The 26,583-nt window shown below is 42.0% G+C and overlaps 1 protein-coding gene across 1 annotated transcript in view; it reads left to right on the top strand.

The window, feature by feature from the left end:
- Positions 1-26,583, top strand: part of AR (androgen receptor) — a 168,262-nt gene that overhangs the window by 126,064 nt on the left and 15,615 nt on the right. Inside the window, exon 4 of the mRNA XM_070951840.1 lies at positions 10,723-11,010. Within this exon, the coding sequence (XP_070807941.1) occupies positions 10,723-11,010 (288 nt within the window). The remainder of the gene's footprint in view (positions 1-10,722; positions 11,011-26,583) is intronic.

Raw genomic sequence — 26,583 nt, 5'->3', positions numbered from 1 at the left:
AATAACCCAGCCTGAAGGATCCATGTAAGTCGATTCCTTTTCCTGTGCATCTTTTTCGAAAGGCTGAGCTCTGGAGATCCCAGCTGTCCCAGGGACGTCTCTTTGTCACCTATGGACGGAGGCCCCCTGGCTCCAAGGCCACAAGCTCCCAAGAGCAAGATGTGCCGATGGGTGTCAGATGGTTTCCTGGGAGTTTAACTGCCAAACAGTCTCCTGCTAGGCTCTGTTTTGACCAAGCTAAGAGTTTCCTTTTAGAAAGGAAATCTGTTTCTTTCTAAAAGAAATGTTACCAATAAAACTCAGTCCTTCCCAAGGTCGGGTGCTTCCTTGGGACGAGCAAATAAATGCTGCCTGTGTATGTGTGTCCGTTTCAGGTCACTTTAACCTTTTCTGCCTCCTGGCTCGTTTTATCTTGCCTTTTAATGTTAGCTTAAAAGTAATGGTGAAAATGTGTGTTGTGAATTAGTGCCCACCATCCTCCCCTTTTGAATCCCTCCCCAAGTTGTTTCTGTCTTGACCCCACCGAAAGATGCAAAAACGTTCAGTGGTTGGGTATTTGTTATTAACTCTTTACTAACAGGAGGCAGTTGAAGTGCCGTGTTTGGTGAGAAAAGGGGAGTCTACTGAGTGGGAGAGAAGGAAAAGTTCTGATCAATAAAATCTCTTTTATTCTTTTTTTTTATTGAAAAAGTTTTTCAAATACAGATTTTTCCCCCTTTTTCCCCCCCTCCTCCCTAACCCCCCTCCCCCTCCCCTCCCCCTCCCTTCCCCCTGTGGCTTCTCCAAAATAAAACCCCGATTAATAACAGATTATACAATACTTTACCATCCTTTTACTCCACCCCCCCATATGCTGACCATTTCTTTCTAACAATATTATTATATCCCCCCTATACTATACATTACAGAGCAACATTCAGCTGTAAAATTATATAATAAATCCTAATTTGGCAATTTCAACTCATAATCTACCCATTTCCTCCTCCCCCATACATATGTCTCTTAATTCAAATCTTTTATGTATATTAATATCTGAACATAACATCCCTTTTCCTAAACTAAACAATCAGTAAACTAACCTATCTCCACCCACTTTCCTACAGGTCTACCATACATAATATTTTTAATATCTTTGTTCTTCTGCCCACACCACTAAAAAATATTTCCATATGTAAATAAAATCCTCAAATGACTTTAAGTTTGTAATCCATATGATATCTTCTGTAATGTCTTTCAACTAGATTATTAATTCCATCACCCATGTTAGGGTACCATCAAGTTCTAGTTCCAACAGTATGTTCAGTATCTTCCATTACCATCTGCCCCCATCAATAATAAGTGTTTTCGTATATAAAAAACCACCCGAGTGACTCTATATTTATATTCCATATAGTATCTTCTGTAATGTCTTTCATCTAGATTATTAATTCCAACCACCGTGTTAGGGTAACAACCAGATCTTCTGCATGCCCCAATCCCATGGTTCTCTTGCCTTGTAGCTCAACATATACGTAATCCATTTGTCAAAGAGTCCAAAATAGAAACTTCCAATCCACTCAATTAAAGGCCATCTTCCACATCCCAAAAGCACAGCACTGCAGAGATCTGTCATTCTTCTCAAAATAGTATAAACCAATACTTTGCCTCAGCTATATTTTCATGTATATTTAATCGTCTCTTAAGTAACTGGCATTAGACTGTTTTTTAGTCTAAAATTTTTAAGTTTTGTAGAATCTGCTCCTTCTTTTCTTAACTTTTTGTGGTTTAGATCTCCATCCTGGTTGCCTTTCTAGGACTTGTATATCAGCTGATTGATTTCCATGCTGGTCTGTAGCTTGATAAGACATCACATTAGGATCCGAAGCCACCTCTCTTGTATTTATAGGTAATCCAACTATAACCTCTGAAGGAGAATCCAAAAGCGGCTCGTCCAAAAAGGCCTCTGTAACTTGTTGTTTTTCCATTACCTCCATCTCCATCTGCTTAGCCTGGGTTACAATCTCTTGTTGATTTTGCTTTTCTTTATTCCCCTCCTGTGTTCCTGACACTGATGGCATACATGGAGATGTTGAATCCATTTTAAGAACCTTGTAGTAAAATTCTTCCGCTTTTTCAACAGTATTTAGTTGATATCTTTCTCCTTGATATCTCAATATTATACCAACTGGAGCATCCCACCTAAATGGGATGTTTTGTTTCTTTAGCTCAGTCACCAAAAATCCAAAATCCTTTCTATCTTTTAACATCTTGGACGGCAGCTCTTTATATATCCAAATCTTCCTTCCATGCATTTCAAGAGTAGAGTTAAAAGACTTTTGCACAATATCGTTTCTTATTCCTTTATCAGTAAAGTAAATCACCACATCTCTAGGCAACTGCCTTTGCTTTGACACCCAAGAATTTGCTCTGTAGGCCTTATCAATCTTACAGGATACCTCTTCAGGACTAACCTTTAAAATCACAGCCAGAACTTCAGCAGTCATCTTTCTCAAGTCTTCTCTTTTATTTTCCTGTATTCCCCTAATTCTGACCGCAAATTCCATGAATCTGAATTGCATCATTGTGACTTCATTTTCAATCCTTTGTTTTATATTATCTGCATTGTAAATCTTGTAGTCAGCTTCCTTTATTTTTTTAGACTCTTATTTCTGAGCTTTTTTCTTGAATCATTGTTAAATCATTTTCAATTCTTTGTATTTTATTATCCAAATTATGAATCTTATAATCAACTTCCTTCATTTTAGACTATTTCTAAATTGATATCTTTATCCATCTTTATAATTGTTTCTAAGAAACTTTTCATATGTTGCTTCAGGTTATCATACTTTTGTTGAACCAACTCTTTAATTTCCTGTCTAAATTTTTCAAGGTTCTGGTTCACAATCTCATCATGTCTTGCCATCTCCTCCAAAACAAATTCCTTTAGGTCTTTAAAGCCATTCTTCTGCATCTGCAAGCTCAAAACTTGTTCATGTGATTTGTAGATGAGGGAGCCCACCCCCCAGCTTGGTTGTCTGGCTTTGTTAGTTTTAACGCCATCCTGCCACACAAACAGATTTTTTTTTCTTTTTTCCTTTTAAAAAAAAAGACTTCTCTCCAGACAATATCAATATCAAGTCTCTAAGAAGGAAGAAGCATGAAATAAGAATTTTTCTCTTCACTTCTAGCCAACGCTACTGTTTCAGTTACTTTGTAACATACTAAACTGTTCAAACGGAAGGACTTTCGCTTTCGGCTTTCTTCTCAAGCCTCAGCCAGTCACCATTTTAAACTTTCTTTTTTTCCCCTTTCACTCTTCTTTACTTTTAAAATCAGTCTTAGGGTTGTTAGAAATACTTGCAATTTAGGATCCCAGATCCGGATTTCATCCTGCTTATTCAGACGATCTGTTAGTTTTGTTAGTTGGTCTGGTCCCATCGCCTGGCTCTGCAAAGCGCAGAGTTCTCCCGAAGCCCGGAGCAGCGGTGAGCGAAAATAGGGAGCCTCATCCTGCTTCCTCCCCAGGAGTAAAAAAAAAAACTCTGGGGACTTCGCAGAGGGCTCTACCTGCCCTCGCTGGCTCTGTCTCACATTTCCTTAAGGAAACGGAGTTTTTTGAACCGCCTTTCAGCTGTAAAGGCGGCTCTTTACGGGCAACGGGGCTGGCGGTCTCAAAAGACCGTCTGGTGGCGACGGAAGCCTGAATATCTTTTATTCTTGATGCAATTCATTATTGATCTAGTCCACCAGATGTCAAGAGTTGTAGAACCTCGACTTCAGACTTGCATCCTTCAGACTTGAGCCAGCCATTCAATCAAACCCTAATGGTGAATGTTAGCAAGCTCCGCGCTAAAAGCTGCCCAGCCGACTCCAGCGCCCTGCTTTGCAGTCATAGCTCTGCCTATCTCTAAAGCCTCCACACCAGCAGAGCCCTGCAGGCCAAGAACGGCCTCATTTAGAGCAAGAAAACGGCAGGGCCAAGTCCAGGCCCTCACCCGGAGTCAAAGATATATGACACGCACGCAGACACACACACAAATCCAAGAATCCTGTGCCCCACCAGCAACCTACCAGTCCGGCATCAAAACTCTCACACTCAGGATAAAGGATCTTGCAGGAAAAAAGGGGTTTCAGAAGTAACCAACTTCATTTGTTTTAAGCTTTGTATCCCATCATTTTTTAGTCTAACATACAATCAAGGTGGTCAGAGTTGGCAACATATTAAATAGAAAAATAACTAGCTAAAAATCAGTGTGGTAAAATGACAAACTCTGCAACTGGAAGGCAGAAGATGGAAAATGTGCAACAAAGGCTATTTTCATAACTAAGTCGGGGAAGGAATCCAGCAAATAAAATTACTTCTCTGCCATCATTGGATTTATTTAACCCAAACCAATTGAGACCTTCTAAATGGCCGCAGAGCTGCTTAATGCTGGTTCAGTAGAGATCCCTCTGTGGCCAGTTTGTACTCTTCAATGTCTCCATAAATGATTTAGATCAGGGGATAGAAGGAGAACTCATCAAATTTGTAGACGACACTACACTGGCAGGAATAGCCAACAGGCCAGAAGACAGGCTGAAGATCAAGATGGATCTTGACAGACTTGAACCCTAGGCCCTCTCTAACAAAATGAAATTCAATGCAGAGAAAAGTCAGGCAAGAGGAACCAGAAGTGCAGGTACAGGTTAGGTGAAACCTGGCTCAATAGCAGTGAAGGATCTTAGAGCCAGCTGTGTGCTGCAGCTTCCAAAAAAAGCCGATGGAGTCCTAGGCTACATCAACAGAGGGGTAGAATCAAGGTCACGTGAAGTGTCAGTATTACTTTATAATGCCTTGTAAGATCCCATTTGGAATGCTGCATCCAGTTTTGGTCACCACAATATAAAAAAGATGTAGAGACTTTGGAAAGAGAGCAGAGAAGAGCAACCAAGATGTTTGGGGATCTGGAGGCTAAAAGGTATGAAAAACAATTTGCAGATATGGGTATGTCTTATGTCATGAAAAGGAGGGCCGGGGGTGACGCGATAGCAGCAATATTTGAGGAGCTGCCATAAAGAATAGGGGTCAGCCTATTCTCCAAAGCACCTGAAGGCCGGACAAGAAGCCATGGGTGGGAACTAATCAGGGAGAGATCCAACCTAGAACGAAGGAGGAATTTTCTGATCTTGAGAACAATTAATTGGTGGAATGGTGACTTGCTTCCAGAAGTTATGGGTGCTCCATCACTGGAGATTTTTAAGAAGAGACTGGACAACCATTGGCTCCCCTGCCTGGGCAGGAGGTTGGACTATAAAGACTTGGTTTGAGCCTGAGCATAGGTTTCTAGCCCAACCAGGTGTAAATGGCGGTGTACTTTTGCGTGTCTAGAAATGTCTCTGTTAATGTGATTCTCTCCTCCTTCCCTTGAGCGTTTCTTGTTTGTGTGACTTCTCTCATAGACTTCCAGAGGTATCTGTGAAACTAGCCAGCCACGATTGGTTAATAATCTCCATTTTTCCAGTTAAACAGTCTGGGCATGGTGCCATAACCGTTTTGAACAGAGCTGTGTTTCCTTAGCTACCTCCAAGGCATCGGAAGGCCTGCCTGCTCTTCATTAGAAATGGGGGTCCCAGGCCTCGCAGTTGCCCAACAGTTGCCAAAAGATCCTGACCAAGGGTGCTCTTTTAGGGGTCTGCCCATCCCTGCCCTGGGCACCTTTGATGGCGTGATTTTAAAGACACTCGGGATGAACGATGGCCGCCTCCCTTTCAGTAGGAACCACGCTGCATTTGTATAGCCATGGTGCCTGCCTATTTACTTTGCAGGCCTCAGCCCCAAAGGCTCTCTTTCAGCTGGGCTTAGGAGTCAAGTAGGGATTTTGCAAGCCTTTCTCATTCCTGACCTGCCCTATTCCTCTGCCCAAGGCACGGCTGACCCAGTTCCCAGCTGCATTGGGCAATGTGCAGGGCAAATGGGAACATACCAGGCTACCCTGGTTTTTCAGCCTGAAGCATGTTTTGTACTTCCATGGGCAGATGGGGGGGGGAGCATGTGACCGGTGCCAGTGGTCACTTCCCCCTACCAATGTTTCTAATGATAACCCAAACATTCAATGCCCAATATGGCGTATTCTCTCCCTCCCTCCCTCCCACTTGCACACACGCACACACCTTTCTGTGGTTGTGTGGTTGAGCTGATCCATCAGTTTAAGTTTAACAACCTTCTCCTCTTGAGGAAACCAGGCATCTTGTCTTTTCCCATCCATAATCAAAGCTACAATCATTATCAGCGGGAAACCAGGACTTGTTCCCCAAAAAGCAGCATCTGTCATTTTGGAACAGCTGGGCTGATGGGAGGGGGAGGGGCTAGACTGGATATAGCAATCTGTTTGTCCAAACTCTGGAAGGTTTTCTCTAGGCTTCCACTAACTGAACTCTTGTGTATTAGAGGAAACAAGCTGGACCTGCAAGTTTCCTAACGGGGCATTCACTACTTCCAGAGCGGTGCTTTTTCAAAACCTCAGCAACTTTAAGATATTGCTGGCAAGAGAATTCAGCTCCCAGAATTCCCTTGCCAGCATGCTGGCAGCCTGCACATCTTAAGCTTGCTAAGGTTGAGACCCACTGCTACGGCAGTCTGCTGCAACTGCCAAAAAAGTGAATGCAGTCCTGAGCTGCATCAACAGAGGGATACCCTCACAGTCACGTGACATGTTAGGACCACTTTATACTGTGCTGCTAAGACCGTACTTGGAATACTGCATCCATTTCTAGTCACCATGATACAAAAATGTTGAGACTCTGGAAAGAGTGCAGAGAAGAACAACAAAGATGATTAGCAGTCTGGAGACTAAATAGTATGATGAACGGGTCAAGGAACTAGTTATGTCTCGTTTAACAAAGAGGAGGAGGAATAACATGATCACAGTCTTTCAGTAATACTTGAGAGGCTGTCACATAGAAGAGGAGGTCAACCTATTCTCCAAAGCCCCTGAAGGCAGGACAAGAAGTAATGGATGGAAACTTATCAAAGAGAGATTCAACATAAATAAAGGAGATATTTCCTGACATTGAGAACAATTAATCAGTGGAACGGCTGCCTCCAGAAATTGTGGATGCTCCATTACTGGTGGCGTCTATGGAGATTCTCAGAACTGAAAAAGCTTCTTGGATGAGAAGCAAAATGTCTTCAAGGAGAAACCATGTCCAGTAAAAACATGAAACAAATGCTTTGCGCAGTGGCAGCGTTGTGGCTACTGAGGTTTATCCAAGGCACAATGATTGCTAACTGAATACCTCCCAACATTTGCAGGGGTCCCATTAGTTGGAAAGCCCTGGAGTTGCAGTTGAAACCGTGGAGGTCAGGAGAAGTAGGGCAAGGCTGCTCCAAGGTCTAAACGTTGACTGAAGTTGCAGCTTCTCTCAGAAGCGGCCATGCAGGCAACTCTGGAAGGTTCTGTCTTTCCAGATGCTCGGCATCTTCCTTGCCTCCCTTGTGGGCGACCACTCCGTGTAGTCAAAACAGAGGGACTGTTGTGTCTTTGGAGCTCAGATAGGCCATGACATGCTAACCGTGGAGCTTGAAGCAAAACTGCCTCAAGGTTAAGAGAGGAGCGCAGCCATGTTCTTGGGAAAGCTTATCAGAACGTTGCGAGACACGGTCAGATCATGTTCAGCCATCTCCTTGTCACCATCCCAACCTGCATAAATAATGGCATGGATGTCATGCTGCATTTTGCTCTTGTTTTTCAAAGGTTGCTCACTTTTATTTTTTATTGCCATGTTCCCATTTTTGCAGAGCAACCTCCCTTAATTGCTCTTACTGTAGATCATCCAAAACGTATAATTAAAGATCAGCTTTTGAAATGATTTATTGAGATGCTCTTTGATTTGACATCTTTATGTTTGGAGGCTTATTTTTTAAATTATGACCTGAGGAAGTTTCAGATAAGTATCATTTAATGTAGGGAGCCAGATCCTACAGGAAAACAGATACGGTTTTATGCTTCTCTTGCTGAAGTGAAGCAATCAGGATTTTTCTCTATCTCTTCTCCATTATTTCTAATTAATTATTTTATTTTCTTTCAAGCTGGCTTTTGAGAAGGGGGTGGTAGAGCTTCAGGGAGATATAAAAGCATTTTATTGTCTAGAATGACAAAATCTGGCTCTGTAGACTTTATGGTTGTGAGCAAGCCAATTATTAAAGCAAACAGTGGAAAATAAATAAATAAAGGCTACAAACAGTCCATTTCGGAGAATTAGAAAAGTCATAATCACAGACTTCCTGGGGTTTTATTCATATCTGTGTAATGTGATGCCAAGGTCTGAAGGTTGCTTGGATTGGCTTAAATCTCCCTGGCAGTGCAGTTCTTTGGCCCTGCAGAACATTCAGGACTCCACAACCTGTTCAGTCGCTGAGCTCAGGCAAGGTGCAGGTTGGCAGCACTGGCCTCCTGTGATAGATAGATAGACAGATAGATAGATATACAGCGCCACCATTTCTAGCTGGATTTAAGCAGCAAAATTACTACAAGGACATAGAGAAACGTCTTTCTTTTTCTTAACTCTGTAGGGCAGGATTTTTAAAATTGTGGCCCCTTCTCCCAGGTCAGGTGGACAAGCTGTGGTTGGGCCTGCAAGATGCACCTGCAAAGCTGGGTGGCAGTCAGAGCTCCCTCCTTGGCCTGAGCCAGTTGAGGTCTGCCATTCTTTCTGTGTTGAAGAGGGAAAGTCCACCCACAACAAAGGGGGAATGTGGACTGGGCCAGGGAACCTGAGTTTCAGGAATTGTGCAAAACTAGGCCAGCTCATTCCTCCCCTTAAAAATATAGTTTAAATGTTGAATTCTGTTTGTATTTTTTTTAAAAGCTACAAGGTTCTGTCACTAGGTTTGTTTGTTTGTTTGTTTGTTTGACATGCTTAATGATGAAAGGTGGTGTGTTTATATTGTGCCACTAGCACAAGTAAAATCATTTGCATTGTTCGTGGGCCAGACAAATTCATGTGTCATTTAAGGCAGGGGTGGGGAATGATGGCCCTTTTATGACTTGTGGGCTTCAACTCCCAGAATTTCTGAACCAGCCACAAGTCATAAAGGGGCCGTTGTTCCCCATCTCTAATTTAAGGAGTCAAGAATTTGAGGGCCCTTTCAGAACCCTTGAAATGTAGCACTTCTGCAAAACCAGTGGAGCTTGAACCGGCCCACAGCCAGTTCTGCATTTGGGTCCCACAGCCTGGCAGTCAGCAGCCTAAAGGAAACCCAGAAGGGCAAGCAATTCAGCGAAAAGGCAAAACAGAAGACAAGCCATAAAGCCAGAAGAGCTTCCTGGTTGTCTAGGGAGATATGGCTCCCCCCCCCCTCTCTCTCTTTTTTTAAAGGCAACCCTATTTGAATATTAGGGAAAAAATTAATAAATTGCATGATAGCGAAGGTAACATGACCAATTCAGACAGATTAGAGAAGGGCAGCAAAGGTTATCTGAGGCGCAACCAAAAAGTCAGCCTCCAAAGAGAAAGAGTGTTTAGTTTTGAAAAGAGCAGATTGTCAGACCCAAAGATGGGAATAATGGATCTAAGTTACCTCTCATCCCATTTGAATATTAGGAAATATTACTGGACTTCAGTATAAACTATAGTATGAAATGGAGAGCTGATCTGTACTGAGTGGGGATGGGGAAGGGGAAAGGGGGGAGAAGGGAAAGAAGGCCCCCTCTGTGCTGCTGCAATAGCTGAGCCTCCCTTTTTGCCCAACCTTGGTGGTTTTCATTGTGACGGGGAGCAGCAATAGAATTCACAGCCTCCAAGTGGCTTTTAAAATTAAAATTAACCTTTTAAAATACATCATTTAATTTTTAAAAATGACATAGGCTTCCAGAATTAATGAGAATTCTCCTAAGACATCTGACAAGATTTTGGGGCAGAGTAGGTCATCAAAGATTATTGCTCCATTTTGCCCTTGAGCATAGAGACCCCGGCCACATAAAATAAGGGCCACCCTTTACTTTGTAGAGAACGTATCTAGTCTTCTAGGATCAGATCAAAAATTTATACATTATGCTCTTTTGTTTGCAAGAACAGTGACCAGAACTCTAGTTGTTCAGAAATAGAAAAGCATAATGATGGAAAATTCCCTGTTACATTCCTGCAGCCGTAGATTCACACTATACTGCTGCTCTGGGCTTTGGGGGAAATTCCATATAATTGTAATGGTGAACATCAGCAGTCAGTATTGAATACCGAGAAACATTCAGAGGAACATAATTCCATCTTGTCACACCGACTGCGACAAACACAACAGCAGCATTTTAGGGGCAGCCACCACTATCATGACGTTTTATCATTCCCAAATGGCTTGCTCAAATCCTAACACGTTAATTTTTGAAAACACTAAAAATATTCCTTATAAATTGGTGCAAGCCTGCACTATGAAACCTTGCGTGAGAAGATTGGGACTCTCAGTGTTAGCGAAAATCTTACCAAGTTATTTCGCATTATGTTTACACGGCTGCCTGGCTGCCTTAAGATTCTGTCAGGCTACTTCTCTGCCTGGGCTGCTGGCCGGAGGAATCCAGAGGGCCCCATTGGCATTCGGGTGGCTCCCCCCAGAGTAGCAGCAGTGGTGCCCAAGAGCAGCAGGTGCATAAGGTTTCGTTATACGACAGAAGCGTCCATAAACTTTTCCTCCTTTGATGATACGCCCACTCATCGTATAAACTGTCAACCTGTCATGGAAAGTTTTCTTAGAAACCCTTTTTTTCCTTCCAGCCCGCAAGTTAAAGAAATTGGGTAACCTGAAGTTGCAAGAAGAAGGGGAGACAGCAGGGCCGTCGAGCCCCTCTGAGGAGCAAGCCACGAAAATGCCCATAGCGCACATTGATGGCCTGGAATGCCAGCCTATCTTCCTCAATGTCCTGGAAGCGATCGAGCCCGGCGTGGTTTGCGCAGGGCATGACAATAACCAGCCCGACTCCTTTGGCTCCCTTCTCACCAGTTTGAATGAGCTTGGAGAGAGGCACCTGGTACATGTGGTGAAATGGGCAAAAGCCTTGCCAGGTAAGAGGCACTTTGTGTACCCCCATTCAGCCCTGTCAGGATCTGAAGATGTCAAGCCAAGGGAGTGGGGGGGGGGGTCTCAGGTGGTGGAGGCACTCAGAGAGGAGACTTCCTGGCAATCTTAGAGCTGAAGGCTAGACTGGAGATTGAAAAAACTTCATGGAAGAAGGTGATAGCTAACACAGAACATAGAATAATCAGGTTTGAAGGGACCTTGGAGGTCTTCTAGTCCAACCCCCTGCTTTGTTATTGCCACAAAAACTGCATGGAATGGTCCATGAGGGATTGCATTTATCTCAAGGAAACTTGACTGAGGGTAAGTGGCCTGGATACGTTCCTTGGTATCCGTCAGGTTCCTGCTGACATTAGACTTAACATTTTTAAATGCAAAGAAAGGACCAAGGGATTTGTTGCCTATTTATATTTCTTGGCTTCAGATAGGTCCTGTTGGCATTTTGAAAAAAAATAATAAAAAGGCTCTCAAAAGTCAAAATGTGTCCTTGAGCCTATAGAGATTGTCCCCCTGAGAGCTGCCATACAAGCCTCCCTTTGCCAGGATTGTGCTGAGAAATGCCTGCTGCCGTGCTGGGCTTCGTCTGCCTCTTGTTTCCGTACTCTCTGGAGTACTTGCCTCCCTCTCTCTGGCCAGCTTTACTAAAGGCTTCTTTGCTGCCCAGCATTTCTTGCTCAGGTATTATTTGAGGCTTGTTTTGATTTGATTAACTGATTTGTGCTCAGCTTCAGTTTCTTATGCAAAATAAGAAAAACGTTTCCGTTCAAATATTACACAGAGTTCCTTCTTCCATTATTCTGCATATTCTTTGAAATTAATTTTTGTTGTTTTCTTCCATTATCTGCTGTTAAAATAATGAGTAAAAAACCAGTTGGAGTGGAAAATCATATATAAGAAATCCATCAGTGTAAAAGAAAAGCAGAAGAAAAATCCCATACCACCGTTCTATAGAACAAATGAAAGAATCCAGTTTTTCAAAATATTGAAAGATCTTACAGAACAAGATGCTCCCTGAGAAAATATGTTTCAAACAGCTCCGTGAGAGCTTAGCCTTCTGATTCTTTCCAAATGGCCTTTTCTTTATGCACCACATGCAAGCAAATCAAGATTTAATAGGGGCAGCTGATAGTTCTGTTCCAGTCTTTGTCCAAAAGACTCAAACGATGCACCGGAAGCAGTTTGTGTTGCATAAAGTGTACAAGGTGACCCTGTCCTGGGAAGCTTCAAGGACCCAGAGACCACACAAAACCCCTGGCATCACCCATGGCCCTGAATTGCCTTGAATACAAGGCACCCGGGCCAGGTAATGGGGACCCCACAGGCCTTCTCCCTTCAAACTCCCTGACCCCCTGGGTTCAGTATTCAGAAACCTGGATTGCAGTGAAGGTAAACACAGTATCTTTATTCTCCCAGGTATTCCTCAGGAAAAGGGGGCATGCCAGTGCTTGGGAAAGGCAAGAGGAAAAAGCACCCTGCAGAGCAGACCTGGGCGGAGGAGGCGGAGATAGTTTCAGATAAAAGGACAATTGGGGATGACACCTTTTGTGATTAGGCAACTCTCCTTATGAGAATTTTGTAATGCCCCCAAAATTCCACCCCCCCCAAAAGGTTTTGCATTAGAAGAAGTGCTCTTCCCTTTAGAGCCTGAGCTTTAGGGCTATGAAGAGAAGTGTGAACTGTCACAGAGTGGGGCTCCTCTGCCCTGGATAATCTGGGCCTCCAGAGGCCTCTTTATATTATTGCTCTGGATTCGTGGACAAAATCAGGACAAAAATGCACTAATAAGGCATAACTAGGATGCTGAAGATGGAAATTTAAGCACCAAATACAATGGTGCTTAAAGTTTGTGAACCTTTTGAATGTTCAGTATTTCTGCATAAATGTGATCTAAATGTTATTTCATCTCCATGCAAGTACCAAAACTAGATAAAGAAAACCAAATTAAACAAATGAGTCAAAAACATTCACTGGTTGATCGAGGAAAACGATCCGGAGTGATGTATTTATGTGTGGCAAAAGTATGTCTCTCTTTGCTTTCAGTAACTGGTTTGCCCCCCCCCCACTTAGACAGTAGCTAAAGAGGAATTTTAGCCCACTGCTTCCTCCAGAGCAGCCTCCTGACTCTAAATTTCCCCTTCAAATGAAGCCTAGAGGTTTACATACTTTCACTACACACAAATATGTAGATTTGGATAATTTTTCTGAATGAATAAATGAAGGAGTGTTCTGGTTCTGACTGATTAATTTGTACGGTGAAAGAGGCATCTACTTCCTTTTTCAACATCACCTCAGTCCTGCTTATAAAGTATTGCCAATTCTAATTTCTGCTAATTTTCATGAAAGATTTAACAGATTAACAGAGTTGGAAGGGACCTTGCAGGTCATCTAGTCCAACCTCCCGCCCAAGCAGGAGACCCTACATCTGCCTCTACCTAGGATCAAACTCACAGCCTCCAGATTGTGAGGCAAGAGCTCCACTTCTAGGCCACAACATCTCTATAGGCTCTATAAGATGCATAGGAGTTATCAGTTTCATTAATCTCACTTTTCCATCGATGTTCAATTTGTACATATGCCTGTCTCTGTGTGCACGCTTAAGCAAGTTGTATTTATAAAAGAAAGAAATTCTACCACCTTCATTGATTGTTAAGTCTCCAAATACCTCCTGAAATAAAAATTAATGTAATTAAAAGAACAATGTTTGTTTTTGGTAGTAGAATTCTACCTCTTTTCATTAAATGCCTCTTCCTCAAGAGGGTCTCCATCTATTTTGGATAGGGATCATTGCGTCATCCCTGTCACCAGCACCCCATCGTTCTATGGACACGGACACGCTAACTGGGAATAATGGGGTGCTCTTGTCGCTGTTCTGGGGAAGTTGCCTTGCCATATGGGAAGCCATCATGCCATACGGATCCCAGCACAGAGTCCTGTCAGAAGAATACACTAATTATATCCGTTGTAGATGAAAGCTTGTTGCCTTGGTGGAGGAAAAGGTGAACAAACTGAAGGCCCTTGTTCCATAAGGTTTCAGACATGAAGGCTGGCGGGGCACAGTCCGCTGCCCAGGACGAGGGGAGAAGAGGTGGCCCCCCAAAGGGGGGGAAAATACTCTGGTGAGCATTGAAAAGTATGGCAAGAACGAGTGGCTAAACTGAGAGAAAGACTGTGTCATGGGAGCCAACCAGCTGAATGTGGAAAAACAGCTCCAAGCAGCTGAGAGGCAGTTTTTTATGCCAGTTTCTCAAAACACAATGGAAAGGACTGTCAGTGCTTCAGCCACCAACAAAACCAGGCTTTCCACTGAGGAGGTAAAGTGATAAGGGCGAGAAACAGAAGAGCATAAGAAACAACTCTCTTCCTGATGGATATGGAGAAAAGATGATCCAAACTCATCAAATTGATATTGGCCGATTCATGTGTGTTCTGATCCAGTTAAACAATTTTGCTAGAAGATAAAAACCCTTCAGAATATTACCAGCATCTTTAAAAGCCTGGGCAGGCAGGTGGACCAGCTGGAGAGGTACTAATCCTCTCTGCTCGTCCTTAATAGGCAGGGAAGGAAAATCAGGACCCTGGAAAGAAAAAACAGGCAAGGAATGTCCCATTGAGAAAGACCTGAAGTCCTAAACCCTGGCCTCCGTCACCAGCATAAGGGATTCCTTGGCAAGAATGTGCAACAACCCGTAAGAGAAGGGAAAATATCTTTAGCAAAAGCCTTGCAGGGTTTATGGAAGATTTTAAAATAAATTGAACGGAGGCAGCAGCCCAGACGTCAGTAGAGGAAGGCTGGGCATTAGAACCATAGCTGCAGATAATAATGGCAGAGGAATGAAATGGAAAACTTACTTAGAAATCTTCAGCAGATGACAGCAGGGAGGCAGTAACCCTCCCCATGTACAAGATCAATCACCAAGTCCACATTTGCAGACAAAACAGAGGAACCAGAGACCTTCAGGTGGGAAAGCGAATGGGACAAGTATGATGGGCAGGGATGGTAAAAGCCTGCTGAGAGTAGAATGGAGGGCTATGACTTGTTCAAAGTGAATAGACCCAACTGAAACAAAGGGGAATAGATTTCGGGGTAAAATGTCATATGCCTGTGTAGAAAATCAGGTCCCTGATTATGGAATTCAAGTTGAAGGCATCTGGATGACATTAAAGAGAAGGAAATGAAAAAGATACTGTTGTGGGAATTTGGTACAGGTCACCTGCCGAAGCAGAAGTGGATCAGAAGGTGTCTTTCTAAATCAACCTTGGAATTTCTTACGAGATCAAGAGTCTTGGCTAGCCCAGTAGGAATGGCACCAATTCGAAAACTGCTAGGAAATGGAAGTCCAAGAGACTTCTGGTCTTTCTTGGTGGTGAGAATTTTGTCAGAAAGTAGAAGAGACAAGGGGGACGGGCTCCATCATGCCGCCAGGACCCAGCCAAGCTTTCAAGGCCACCAGGGATGGGGCCGATCTAATCCCCAGACATCAGGCGCTACAATAAAAAAGCCGATAGGAGATTGGACCCAGAGCATATCCTGCTGGATCTAACAGGATGGGGAGACGCTGCTGGAGGGAGATGGCCCCCTAGGTAGCCTGGCCCCAAGCCATGAAAGGTAACACCAGCACCTTGCCTTGTATTCAGGAGCAGCCTGTGTGGCCTGTGGAGCAGAGGTGTGACATGTGCCAAACAACGGGCACCCACTGCATTTGGCACCAGGTGAAGCTTCCAAAGACCCTTCGAGGGCAGCCCCGCGAGGAGTGCGCTCCAGTAATACAAGCAGGATTTAAGATGCCTTTTGACCCGTACATTATACGATCCTTCGTTATTGAAAAGAAGCAGGAAAGATCAGGTGACACTCTGGGCTTTCCTTTCTGCTTTACGTGAATAAAGAGGTTCTCAGTTCATCCAGGCAAACTGAGAAAATTTTAGTTTTTGATTTGGATGCAACTGCATTGAAAAATTGGGACTTGGTCATCTAATGAAGCACTTAATTTCTATTGATTCCTATTTTACAGAACTTGATGTACATAACTGTGGTTTATGAATGAAAACCTATCCCACCAATTCATGAAGAAACGTGTACTAGAGCAACTCAATTCTAAGCAAGGTAGAACCAGCAAGTCCAGGAACGGGCTCCTGAACTTGCTCCTGAGTTGCTCCTGAACGTCAAAACTTCTAATACTGTTTTAATTATTCAGCCATATGTCATATCACCAATACAAAAGAGGGGAAGTAAAATGGGGGGGGGATAGCTTGTAAGCATACCTGCTTCACCATCCACACTCAAACAGGGTGTCTGCCAAGCTCTTTCTCCTCCTGCCTTCAGCTCTCCAAAGAAAGTGACTAGAACCAAATTGTTTAAACTTCTAGAAAGCCCAAGTAATTGCCACCCATTTTGAAAGGATAACTTTGCATGGAAGATCTTTGTTCGGTCAGTTTTACATTCCCAAACCGCTGCTTTTCTCAAAGGTCATTTTAACTTCAGTTAAATTATATTTTTTAGACCCTATTCCTGAAATTGTGAATAAGGATAATGAGAAAGTCACTCCTATTTGAGATTGTAGGTGTCATGTCACCATGACTTCCAAGACCGATGTCTTATTAGCAACCCCGTAACTTGCTGGTGGTTCTTATCTCTGTTAAAATAGAGCTTTTTAAAAGTACTGCCTGATTATTAACTCCTTCTCATTTGGAAGGACTCATGTGGTAAATGTTCATTAAAACCTGTGGCCTGATTTAGAACGAAGCCTCCTAGAGTTTGAGGGTTTGACTTTCCTGTCTCTAGAAAGAGGCCAGAGAACTCCTGAGCCAGATTGGCTGGTTTCTGCAAAGGGTCTGCTCCGCGTGCTCCCACCCTGAGCTGCTCCCCTTCCTCTCTTCGGCTGCTGCTCCCAGGCCATGCAGGGAGACGAGGATGGAAGGGCAGCCGAAAAGAAGGCCAAGGAAGGGGCTTTTCCTCCCTTTTGCCTTCCCTTCATAAGAAATGCAATTGCTGCCTCTGCAGTTTTTGGCCATGAAGGATGCAATATTTATTTATTTTATTTATTTATGAAACTTATAGGCTGCCCATCTCATCTCAAGGGAATATCAAGGTAATGGTTGGCGTTGTGTGTGGGCTTTAAGCTGCTCGGTTAAGACAGAACGTTGCTCGGGTTAGAGCCCCCGTGTGACTGTGCTGCACCAATAGTTCAAGAATGTCTCCTCAGGAAATTCCAAGGCAGCTGGATCAGAATGAGGCAACGCGGCGCAGCCAGCTTGCCACCCCCAAGTCACTTTTGCAAAGTCTTGCTGGCCCTGTTCAGTTGTGAGGCTCAGTTTCCAAGAATTCAGCTATGAAACACACTTTCCACAACTCTTCTCTCTCTTGCAGCAACTATTTTGCTGTTTCTTTGGCCAGCAATTCAGAATCAGATGATTCCAGTTGGCCACATGCAAGGTTGTTGTCCAGCATATCTAGAAAGTTCCTAATGGGAAAGGCTGAATGTCAGACTTAATCGATTGCCTTTACGGAAGCTTTTAACTGGGTACATCCTTGGAGGGGGAGGGGAGGGGAGGCAGAAAAGGCCAAGGAGGTGGCCATGACTGCTTGGCAAAAGTCCGGGCTTCTATCATATGGTCCATCCTGACTTCTCTAATGCCTCCTCTGCAGGTACACCTGCTGTTAACTGCAATTATACCTGATAGTTGTTAGCTGTCGTAGCTCTCATTGCCGTTTTTGTGGTTGTGTTGCTTTTATTATTTCTACTTTAATTATTCATAGGTTTTGAAACTTATTTTAATCCACTTAATCACTCTTCAGCACCTTTACCACAGAAATATGAGGTATGTGGTGTTTTAGAGATAATGAATTAATTAATTCACTCCTAAACCTATCATTCTCAGAACTTCTAAATCTCTTACTTATAAATGTGCAAAGCCCAAAGCCCAGAACAACTTTTAAAAATTAAAGAACTAATGATAGGATAGGAAAGATAGATAATAATCTCTAGTTTTCTTCTGTTCGTGTACCAACGATACTTGGTGGCTTTCCTGTTGGAAGAGAGCTACGGCTGTTTTTGGACAGTCAGTCAATGGATTCGCTCCCCATCTTGATCAAATCTCAAAGCACTTCCTGAAACAGATTTTTACCTTTTGATTGGCCTACTTGAAGGTGACTAGTTTGCTTCTTTGAGTAGCCTTCTGCTTGCTGATCCCACCTCTGAAACATTGCCCTCATCAGTGATAACTGAGAAAGTAGCTTTTGCAGAAAGCTAAAAGGAGCATTTAAATATTTATTCATTTACACAGCCACCTGACTCACAGGTAACTATGAGCATGAAAGTGTTATTACAATCACTCACTTGTGAGCCTCTTGGGGGACAGGTAATAAAATGCACCCACCTCCCTAGTCTCACCTGGGGAGCATTCCCAATAACCACCTTTGGTGGCAAAATCAGCTGGTTGTCGGCAGGAGAAAAAGTCATTCAGGCTATCTTGGGGGACAGAACTTTGCCTTCCATCTTGATCTTCCAGTGTGGCTCCTATTTTGGGACCCAAACAGCAGTAACGTCTGGTGGAAGCACAACAAAGTCCTGCAAGCTGCTTTGAGTTGGGCATTGGATCAACTCCACCATAAGTGGTTCCATTCAGAAAAAGCTGAACATAGGACTTCCGGTTTGCTCTTCGTAGCCACCAGACGGTCTCTTGGGACCGCCAGCCCCTTCGCCTGTAAAGAGCCGCCTGTACAGCGCAAAGGCGGCTCGAAAAACCCCATTTCCAGGAGGAAATGTGGGATAGAGCAGGTGAGTGCAGGTAGAGCTCTCCGTAGCCCCCAGGGGTTTTTTTTTTTTACTCTTGGGGGCGGGCGGAGGAATGCTCCCTATAGCACTTGCCGCCCGCTCCGGGCGTTGGGAGACTTCTGCCTTTTTGCAGAACAAGGCTACGAAGACAAGCCTTTTAAGATATTTAACAGATTAACTAAAGATGATGAGATTTGGATTTGGATCTGTGACCCTAAATTGCAAGTATTAATACTTATTTTACAAAGGATATTCAACAAAGTAAAAAAGACCTTTTAAAATGGCGATTGCCGAAACTGGAGCAGGGAAGCTGAAAAGAGAAAGTCCTTCCGTTTCTTATTAAGTTACAAAATAGCAGAATAAATGCTCCTGGTTACATTTGAAGGGATTTGAGCTGGATCTGTGACCTCGAATTGCAAGTATTTCACTTATTTTATAACAATTATTGAAGAAGGAAAAGGAAAAGGAAAAAAGAATCTTTAAAAAGGGCGATTGCCGAGGCTTGAGAAGGGGCTGAAAGGGAGAGTCCTTCCGTTTCTTATTGAGATACAAAGTAGCTGAATAAATATTTTTGGCTACACTTTAAAATAAAGCTCTACTTTTGTGTTTTTTCTTTTCCTGGAGATTTGATATTCATCTTGGTTGGAAAGAGGTTTTTTTTTTTCTCTGCTGCCTCTCTTTTCTTTTTAAGAAAAATAGTTTGTCTGTGTTGAAACATGGCATTAAAGTTGGACAAACAAGCAATGGGGGGGGATTCCCCCATTAACAAAATACGTAACCAAGTTTTAAAGCTCCAGTCTCAGAAAACCGATTTTAATATAATTGAATTTCTTTTGGAGGAGATTGTAAGAAGGGATGAGATTGTGAATCAGAACTTTGAAAAATTTAAGCAGGAAATTAAAGAATTAGTGCAATTAAAGTTTGATATTTTGAATCGAAAGATTATTAAAATGGCTAATGATCTTGTAGGATTTATGACTAAGTTGGATGAAAATACTAACTTATTAGAGTCTAAAGTGGAAGAAATTGAGGACAATTTGGATAATAAAATACAAAAAATTGAAAATGATTTGACAAATACTCAAGACAATAGCTCAGAAGAAAAATCTAAAATGGAGGTTGAACAAAAGTCTTGTAATGTAGAAAATTTACAACAACGGATTGAAAGAGAGGTCTTAATGATGCATTATAATTTTACAGAATATGCGATCAGACTCAGAGGTTTACAGGAAAATAACAGAGATGATTTAAGGAAAATATCTTCTGAAATTCTGGCTGGGATTTTAAAGGTTCAACCTGGGGAAGTGTTTTGTAGGATTGATAGAGTGTACAGAATAAACTCCTGGATTGCAAAGCAAAGGCAATTGCCTAGAGATGTGGTGATTTATTTTACAGACAAGGAAATTAGGAATAAAATTGTGCAAAATTCCTTCAATTCTACTTTGCAATTGTATGGAAGGAAGATATGGATCTACAAAGAGCTTCCCCCCAAGATGTTAATGGAAAGGAAGAAATTTGGTTTTCTGGTGACTGAGTTAAAATACAGAAATATTCCATTTAGGTGGAATGCCCCAGTTGGCATAATATTGAGATATCAAGGAGAAAGATACCAATTAGATACTGTTGAAAAAGCGGAAGAATTTTATCAAAAAATTTTGAAAATGAACTTAACATCTATAGGCACAATACAGGATAAGCAGAAGGAGTTGGAAATAAAGGGAAAACATCGAATTACAGAGGTTGTGGTAGACAAACTGTCTTTGGATTCTCTTGATACTCCAGCTGGATTATCTACAAATATGAGAGAAGCGGCATCTGATTTCAACGTGATGATCCAACAAGATCAGTTTATAAAGCAGAATGAAAACCGATCAGTTGATATACAACTTGTAGAAAGGAAAACAGGATGGAAATCAAACCCACAAAAAGAAAAGAAAAAAAGAAATAGGTCTCATAAAAACAGAAATTTCTAAACTAAGCAACGGTGAAGCCAGTGATTTTAAAAAAAAATGAATGAATATGTGAAAAGATAGTGGAGGCGAAGTATTGGTTAATATCATCCTGAGGACAATGACAGACCTCTGCAATGCCGTAATTTTGGGATGTGAAAAGAGCCTTAATCTGTTGGATTTGAATTATCTATTTTGGATTTCTTTTCTTGTACTGATAAATATATTATAATTATTCTGAGCTACAAGGCAAGAGAGTTACGTTGGGGCATGCAGAAGATCTGGTTGTTACCCATTACGATGATGGGAATTAATAATCCTGATGAAAGCCACAATTACAACTATATGGAATACAATTATAATGTCACTCGGGTGGTTGTTTTTATTTTTATATATATATGAGGATATTCATTACTGATGGGGGCAGATGAAGACTGAAGACTTTGAACAAACTGTTGCACCAGGATGCTATGTTACCCAATTATGGATGGGGGACTCAACAATCTAGTGGAAAGACATCAAAGAAGATATTATATGTATTATAAATTTAAAGTTATTGTCTTTTTTTTTTTAAATAACGGAATATATGTATATATATATATATATTAGTAGAGTGGGCAGATATTAAGAATTGAATTGTTGTGTATGGTAATTTTGTAGGAAAGTGGGTGGAAATATGTTAGTCTACTGATGGATTAGCTTAAGAAAAGGGATGTTTAAGTGATATATTTAGGGTAGTGGAGGAAATGGACAGAGTTGAATAAATGTTAAATTAGGACTTATGTGGAAGGCTGCTTTGAAATGTTATATTAATATACACAAAGAATAAATGTTAAAGTAGGATTTATTATACAGTCTTAAAGTGGAAGGTTGTTTTGAAATGTTGTAACAATACATAGATATAAGTTTTGGGGAGGACAAAAAGGGTAGATTATTGCTAAATTGGGGGTTATAATAATATTATGCTAAACTAGAAGTTATCATACAATGTTATAGCAGACTGCTTTTTTTTTTTTTTTTTTTTTGAAATGTATGGTAAAAGGGGAAAGTAATAATATTAATAATATTTTTAGTAAGTAAGGGTCAGTATATAGAGGAGAGAGTAAGGCGATGGTAAAATATTATGTAATCTGTTATGAATTAGGTTTTTGGTGTGAAGAAGTCACGGGGGGATGGGTGGCGAGGGGGGGTTAGGGAGGAGGGGGGGAAGGAAAAAAGGGGAAAAATTTGTATTTGAAAACTTTTTCAATAAAAAAAAAAAAGAAAAAGCTGAACATAGCAGCAGCGTTTCAGGTTGGGGCCAGCAGGAAAGAAAAGTCCTTGGATAATTTTCAGCAGAGATCTTCCTTAGGAGAGAAGAAATCACTTGTCCTTTCTCTGCAGGAAGAGTAACTGAGTTTTTGATGGGGAACAAGGAAAAATAGCTGTTTTTGGCTTGACCAGCAAGGGCAGCAAGACAAGAAATGGGATCGAGTGGTATGGCTGTGCTTCAAAGGGAAAATGGGATTCACAATATATTTTGGTTCACATGTCCCACCTTTGGGTCACAATTGGAAGCTCCATATTTTTTATATACAATTTTATTAACAATTTTGATTACAGTAAAAACTAATATAAAGTAAACCTAGAGATAGAGAAGAGAAAAAAAGGAAAAAACTGGAAAAAAATAACTCTTCAGCTCTTATAAGGTTAAGCATACACCTCTTCTTCCAATATATTATCTCTTCTATATAAACAAATCCATAAAACATCAACTTTTCATTCTTAGTGCCAGCAAAAAATCCAGAAGGGGTTTCCAGGAAAGAAGGAGGGGGAGGGGAGGGAGAAGAGGAAGGAGGAGGAGGTCTTATCAAACTTATATTCCTTCCTTTTACTTCTAAAAGTCTGAAATCTTAAATCAATTCAGTATCGTCATAGGCTTTGTTTGGGCTTCAATTCTTTATCCCATCACACAAATTTCTTCAAGTCTTTAATAAGCCTGTTTTGTAGTTCCAATAAGAAAATATTTTACAGATCATTCCTAACAGACAGGAAGCAGCAGGTGAAGGTAAGCAAAATCACACCAGATACCTGTACAATTAGCACAGGGCTCCCCAAGGATGTGTGCTCTCTCCACTTCTCTTTTCTCTCTATACCAATGACTGCATCTCAAACGTTCCATCTGTTAAACCACTGAAGTTTGCAGATGACACAACATTGATTGGTTTCATTTGAGACGGTGATGAATCTACATATAGACAGGGAGGTTGAACAACTAGCCTTGTGCGACAGGAACAATCTGGAACTGAACACACTCAAAACCGTAGAAATGGTGATGGATGTTAGGAGAAACCCTCCCATACTTCCACCTCTTACAATAGTAGACAACACAGTATCAACAGTAGAGACCTTCAAATTTCTAGGTTCTATTGTATCTCAAGACCTAAAATGGACACCTAACATCAAAAACGGCATCAGAAAAGCACAACGAAGAATGTTCTTTCTGAGCCAACTCAGAAAGCTCAAACTGCCCAAGGAGCTGCTGATCCAGTTCTACAGAGGAATTATTGAGACTGTCGTCTGCACCTCCATAACTGTCTGGTTTGGTTCTGCAACCCAACATGACAGACACAGACTTCAATGGATAATTAGAAACTGCAGAAAAAACAATGGCTACCAACCTGCCTTCCGTTGAGGACCTGTATACTGCACGAGTCAAAAAGAGGGCTGTGAAAATATCTACAGACCCCTCACATCCTGGACGTAAACTGTTTCAACTCCTACCCTCAAAAGGACGCTATAGAGCACTGCACACCAGAACAACTAGACACAAGGACAGTTTTTTCCCGAATGCCATCACTCTGCTAAACAAATAATTCCCTCAACACTGTCAAACTATTCACTAAGGTTACATTACTATTGCTATTTATCTTCTCATCGTTCCTGTCACCCATCTCCTCCTACTTGTGACTGCATGACTGTAACTTTGTTGCTGGTACCCTTGCGATTTATATTGATATTGTTTCCTAGTATGATTTGATTGCTTATTGTACCATATGACTGTCACTGGGTGTTGTGCCCTGTGATTCTTGACGAGCGTATCTTGTCTTTTTATGTACGCTGAGAGCATATGCACCAAAGACAAATTCCTTGTGTGCCCAATCACACTTGGCCAATAAAAGAATTCTATTCTATTCTATTCTATTCTATTCTATTCTATTCTATTCTATTCTATTCTATTCCATTCTATTCTATTCTATTCTATTCTATTCTATTCTATTCTATTCTAGGTTTATCATTTGTATTTTTTTTTAAAAAATCATCTAGTTTCTTTTCTATGTGGAATAAAAGATCCTTTTCCAACTCAATCTGTAGCCTATCATTTGTAGTTCTGTTTTTGGAACTCTATTTTGTCAAATAAACATTTGTTCCACATCTGTCATTCCTTCATTAATATCTTTAGGACATATTCTATCCATAGAAACCATTCACACCACCTGCATAACTTCCCTACCTTCCTCTGCCCCACCCACCCCGTTTATGGCAGGATGCCTGCAAGCTTAGCAATGGGTAGCGAAGATGGCAGAGCTGGCACATACCTTGTTAGTGTCTTGTCTGCTCTTCCTCAAGCCAGATGGACCCTCAAGAGTGGGGAAAGCAAGTTATTTGGAGTCCCCCTTTAACTGCTGTTTTTCTCCTCTTTTAATTCTGTGCTATTTCATACTACACTCAGCTTGGATTTTTTGGTCTTTAAATGTGATGTTGCTTTTCTGCCAATTGCCTTAGGTTGAAATAATGGATACAAATTGGCATCTTCCTCACGAGAGAGTTATAGCCTCTTTGCAACTGCAGTCGTTATTGTTAAATAAATATTTTGTTCTGATTTATCAATTGGCAGGTAGCCAATGGCATGCAATGAAGCACATCTTCCTTCAAAGTCCTCCTGCTAGGCGGGGGGGGGGGCTGCCCATGGGGACAGAAACTTCCTTGGTCTGGCTGCCCTGGCGGGAGAGTTTGAGGCTCAGGGAGTTCCCAGCCTGGGGTAAGATCTACTCCTGCCTAAGAGGAGTTTCTGACTGAAAGGAAAAGGGAGAGTTAGAATGTGAAGGGAATGATTGTGTAACCATGGATCTCCGTGACTCCGGGATGTTGAACTGTTCTCTTCACACCTATTTCCTGTCTGAAGGCAAACTCAGCAGAGGCCTGCCTTTTTTCTCTTCCCTTTTATAATGTCATCACAACCACATTGGCAGCAGACACTAAAAACTGCACGTTTTGACAAAAATCGACCTTTTGCTTTTTGCTTTTCAGTAAAGCTGTCTTGTGAATTGTCTTTAAAATCTTTCATGTAACGCGTGCCGTTAACTTTTCCAACAGCCAATCTCGGCCTGCTTGAGTCCTTCCTGATTACATTTGACAGGGTGGTTTATCTGGGCTTAATCCGATGCTGGGAGTAAGTTCGTTAGTGGGAGTGGAGGAACAGGGATAAAAGAAGGTGCAGGTTGACATCTCAAAACGGGAAGGTACAACTCTGAAAGGCTTGGAGGGCAAATTTCTAAAAGTCACCCGCAGCTGAGCTTGGCTGCAGGGGGCCTCCGGGCCTCTGCAGGTGGCAGCGACGGCAGCAGCAACACCTGCAGCGCCTCAGCCATCCCCACCGAGACCCGCGCCCAGATGCGGGACGTGCCAGGCCTGCCATTGTAGTCCTCCACGACTGCCTGCCGTGCATGGAGGCTTCTCTGCTGCAGGTGGCCGCCCTGCCAAGGAAGCCCCAGGGCAGCGATGCTTGCATTGGGGCTGCTGTGGCAGGCGCTCAGTAGCACGAGCAAAACGGATGCGGTGCCTGCTTGCGGGGATGAGAGCGGGTGGGCCATCACCATGGTGCAGGAGCAGGCACTCGAGGTCTATGGTCGGTGCCACGGGCGGCAAAAGGGGTGGGGGACGCAATACTTCACAGGGATGTGGCTGCCTTGGGAAGGCTGGGGGGGTGAGGAACCTGTGTGTGTGTGACAGAAAGGGGGGCTTATTTTCTGGAGAGGGCGTATATTTAGGCCCACCCCAAAAATCAGTCTTGGCCTTATTTTTGGGACATGTCCTATTTTCAGGGAAACATGGTAGTATATATATTTCTCCAAAATATGAAATTAGTAATGGCTGGACATATGCTAGTGAGAGCACATAATAAAATTGGAAATTATATTTCTGCCTTTCTTTGTAGTAATTTCCAATATGGAATCTGCCTTTAATTACAGTAGCAATTCAGGGAGTCAGTATACACCTTCTGATGCTGGATTAATTTACAGAAGAGTTTTTAGGGCGTTTTAAAAAAAATATATAGAACTGTTCAGAATATTGCTAGAAAGAACGTGTATGAACTTTAATGTTTTAATAATGAGCTGAAAATATTAATTACAAAAGTGATAGTTCAGTGCTTACCACCAACAAAATAATTGTTAATAACATTGTTTAACAGCTATTTAGAAAAAGAGCCATGGTGGCACAATGTTTAGAATGCAGTATTGCTGGCTGACTCTGTCAACTGCCAGCAGTTTGATTTTCACCGGCTCAAGGTTGACTCAGCCTTCCGTCCTTGCGAGGTCGGTAAAATGAGGACCCAGATTGTTGGGTGCAAGAAGATGCTGACCTTGTAAACTATTTAGAGAGGGCTGTAAAACACTGGGTGCTGCTATTGCTAAAAACACTAGCAAATTTTTTTTAATTAATATTAGTAGAGTTCAAGTGAAACATTTAATTATGAAATGAGATACCAGTGGAAAAGCAGGTAAAAATGTGCTTGATGCCAAGCACTTATTAAGTGCGCTTTCCACCGATGCAGCATTAGTGTGATAGCTATCTCAAG

This window comes from Pituophis catenifer, unplaced genomic scaffold (assembly GCF_029215685.1).
Source record: "Pituophis catenifer annectens isolate HBS135680 unplaced genomic scaffold, rPitCat1.0.hap2 SCAF_11, whole genome shotgun sequence".
Lineage (NCBI taxonomy): Eukaryota > Metazoa > Chordata > Lepidosauria > Squamata > Colubridae > Pituophis > Pituophis catenifer.
This window is presented reverse-complemented; position numbering and strand designations above follow the sequence as displayed.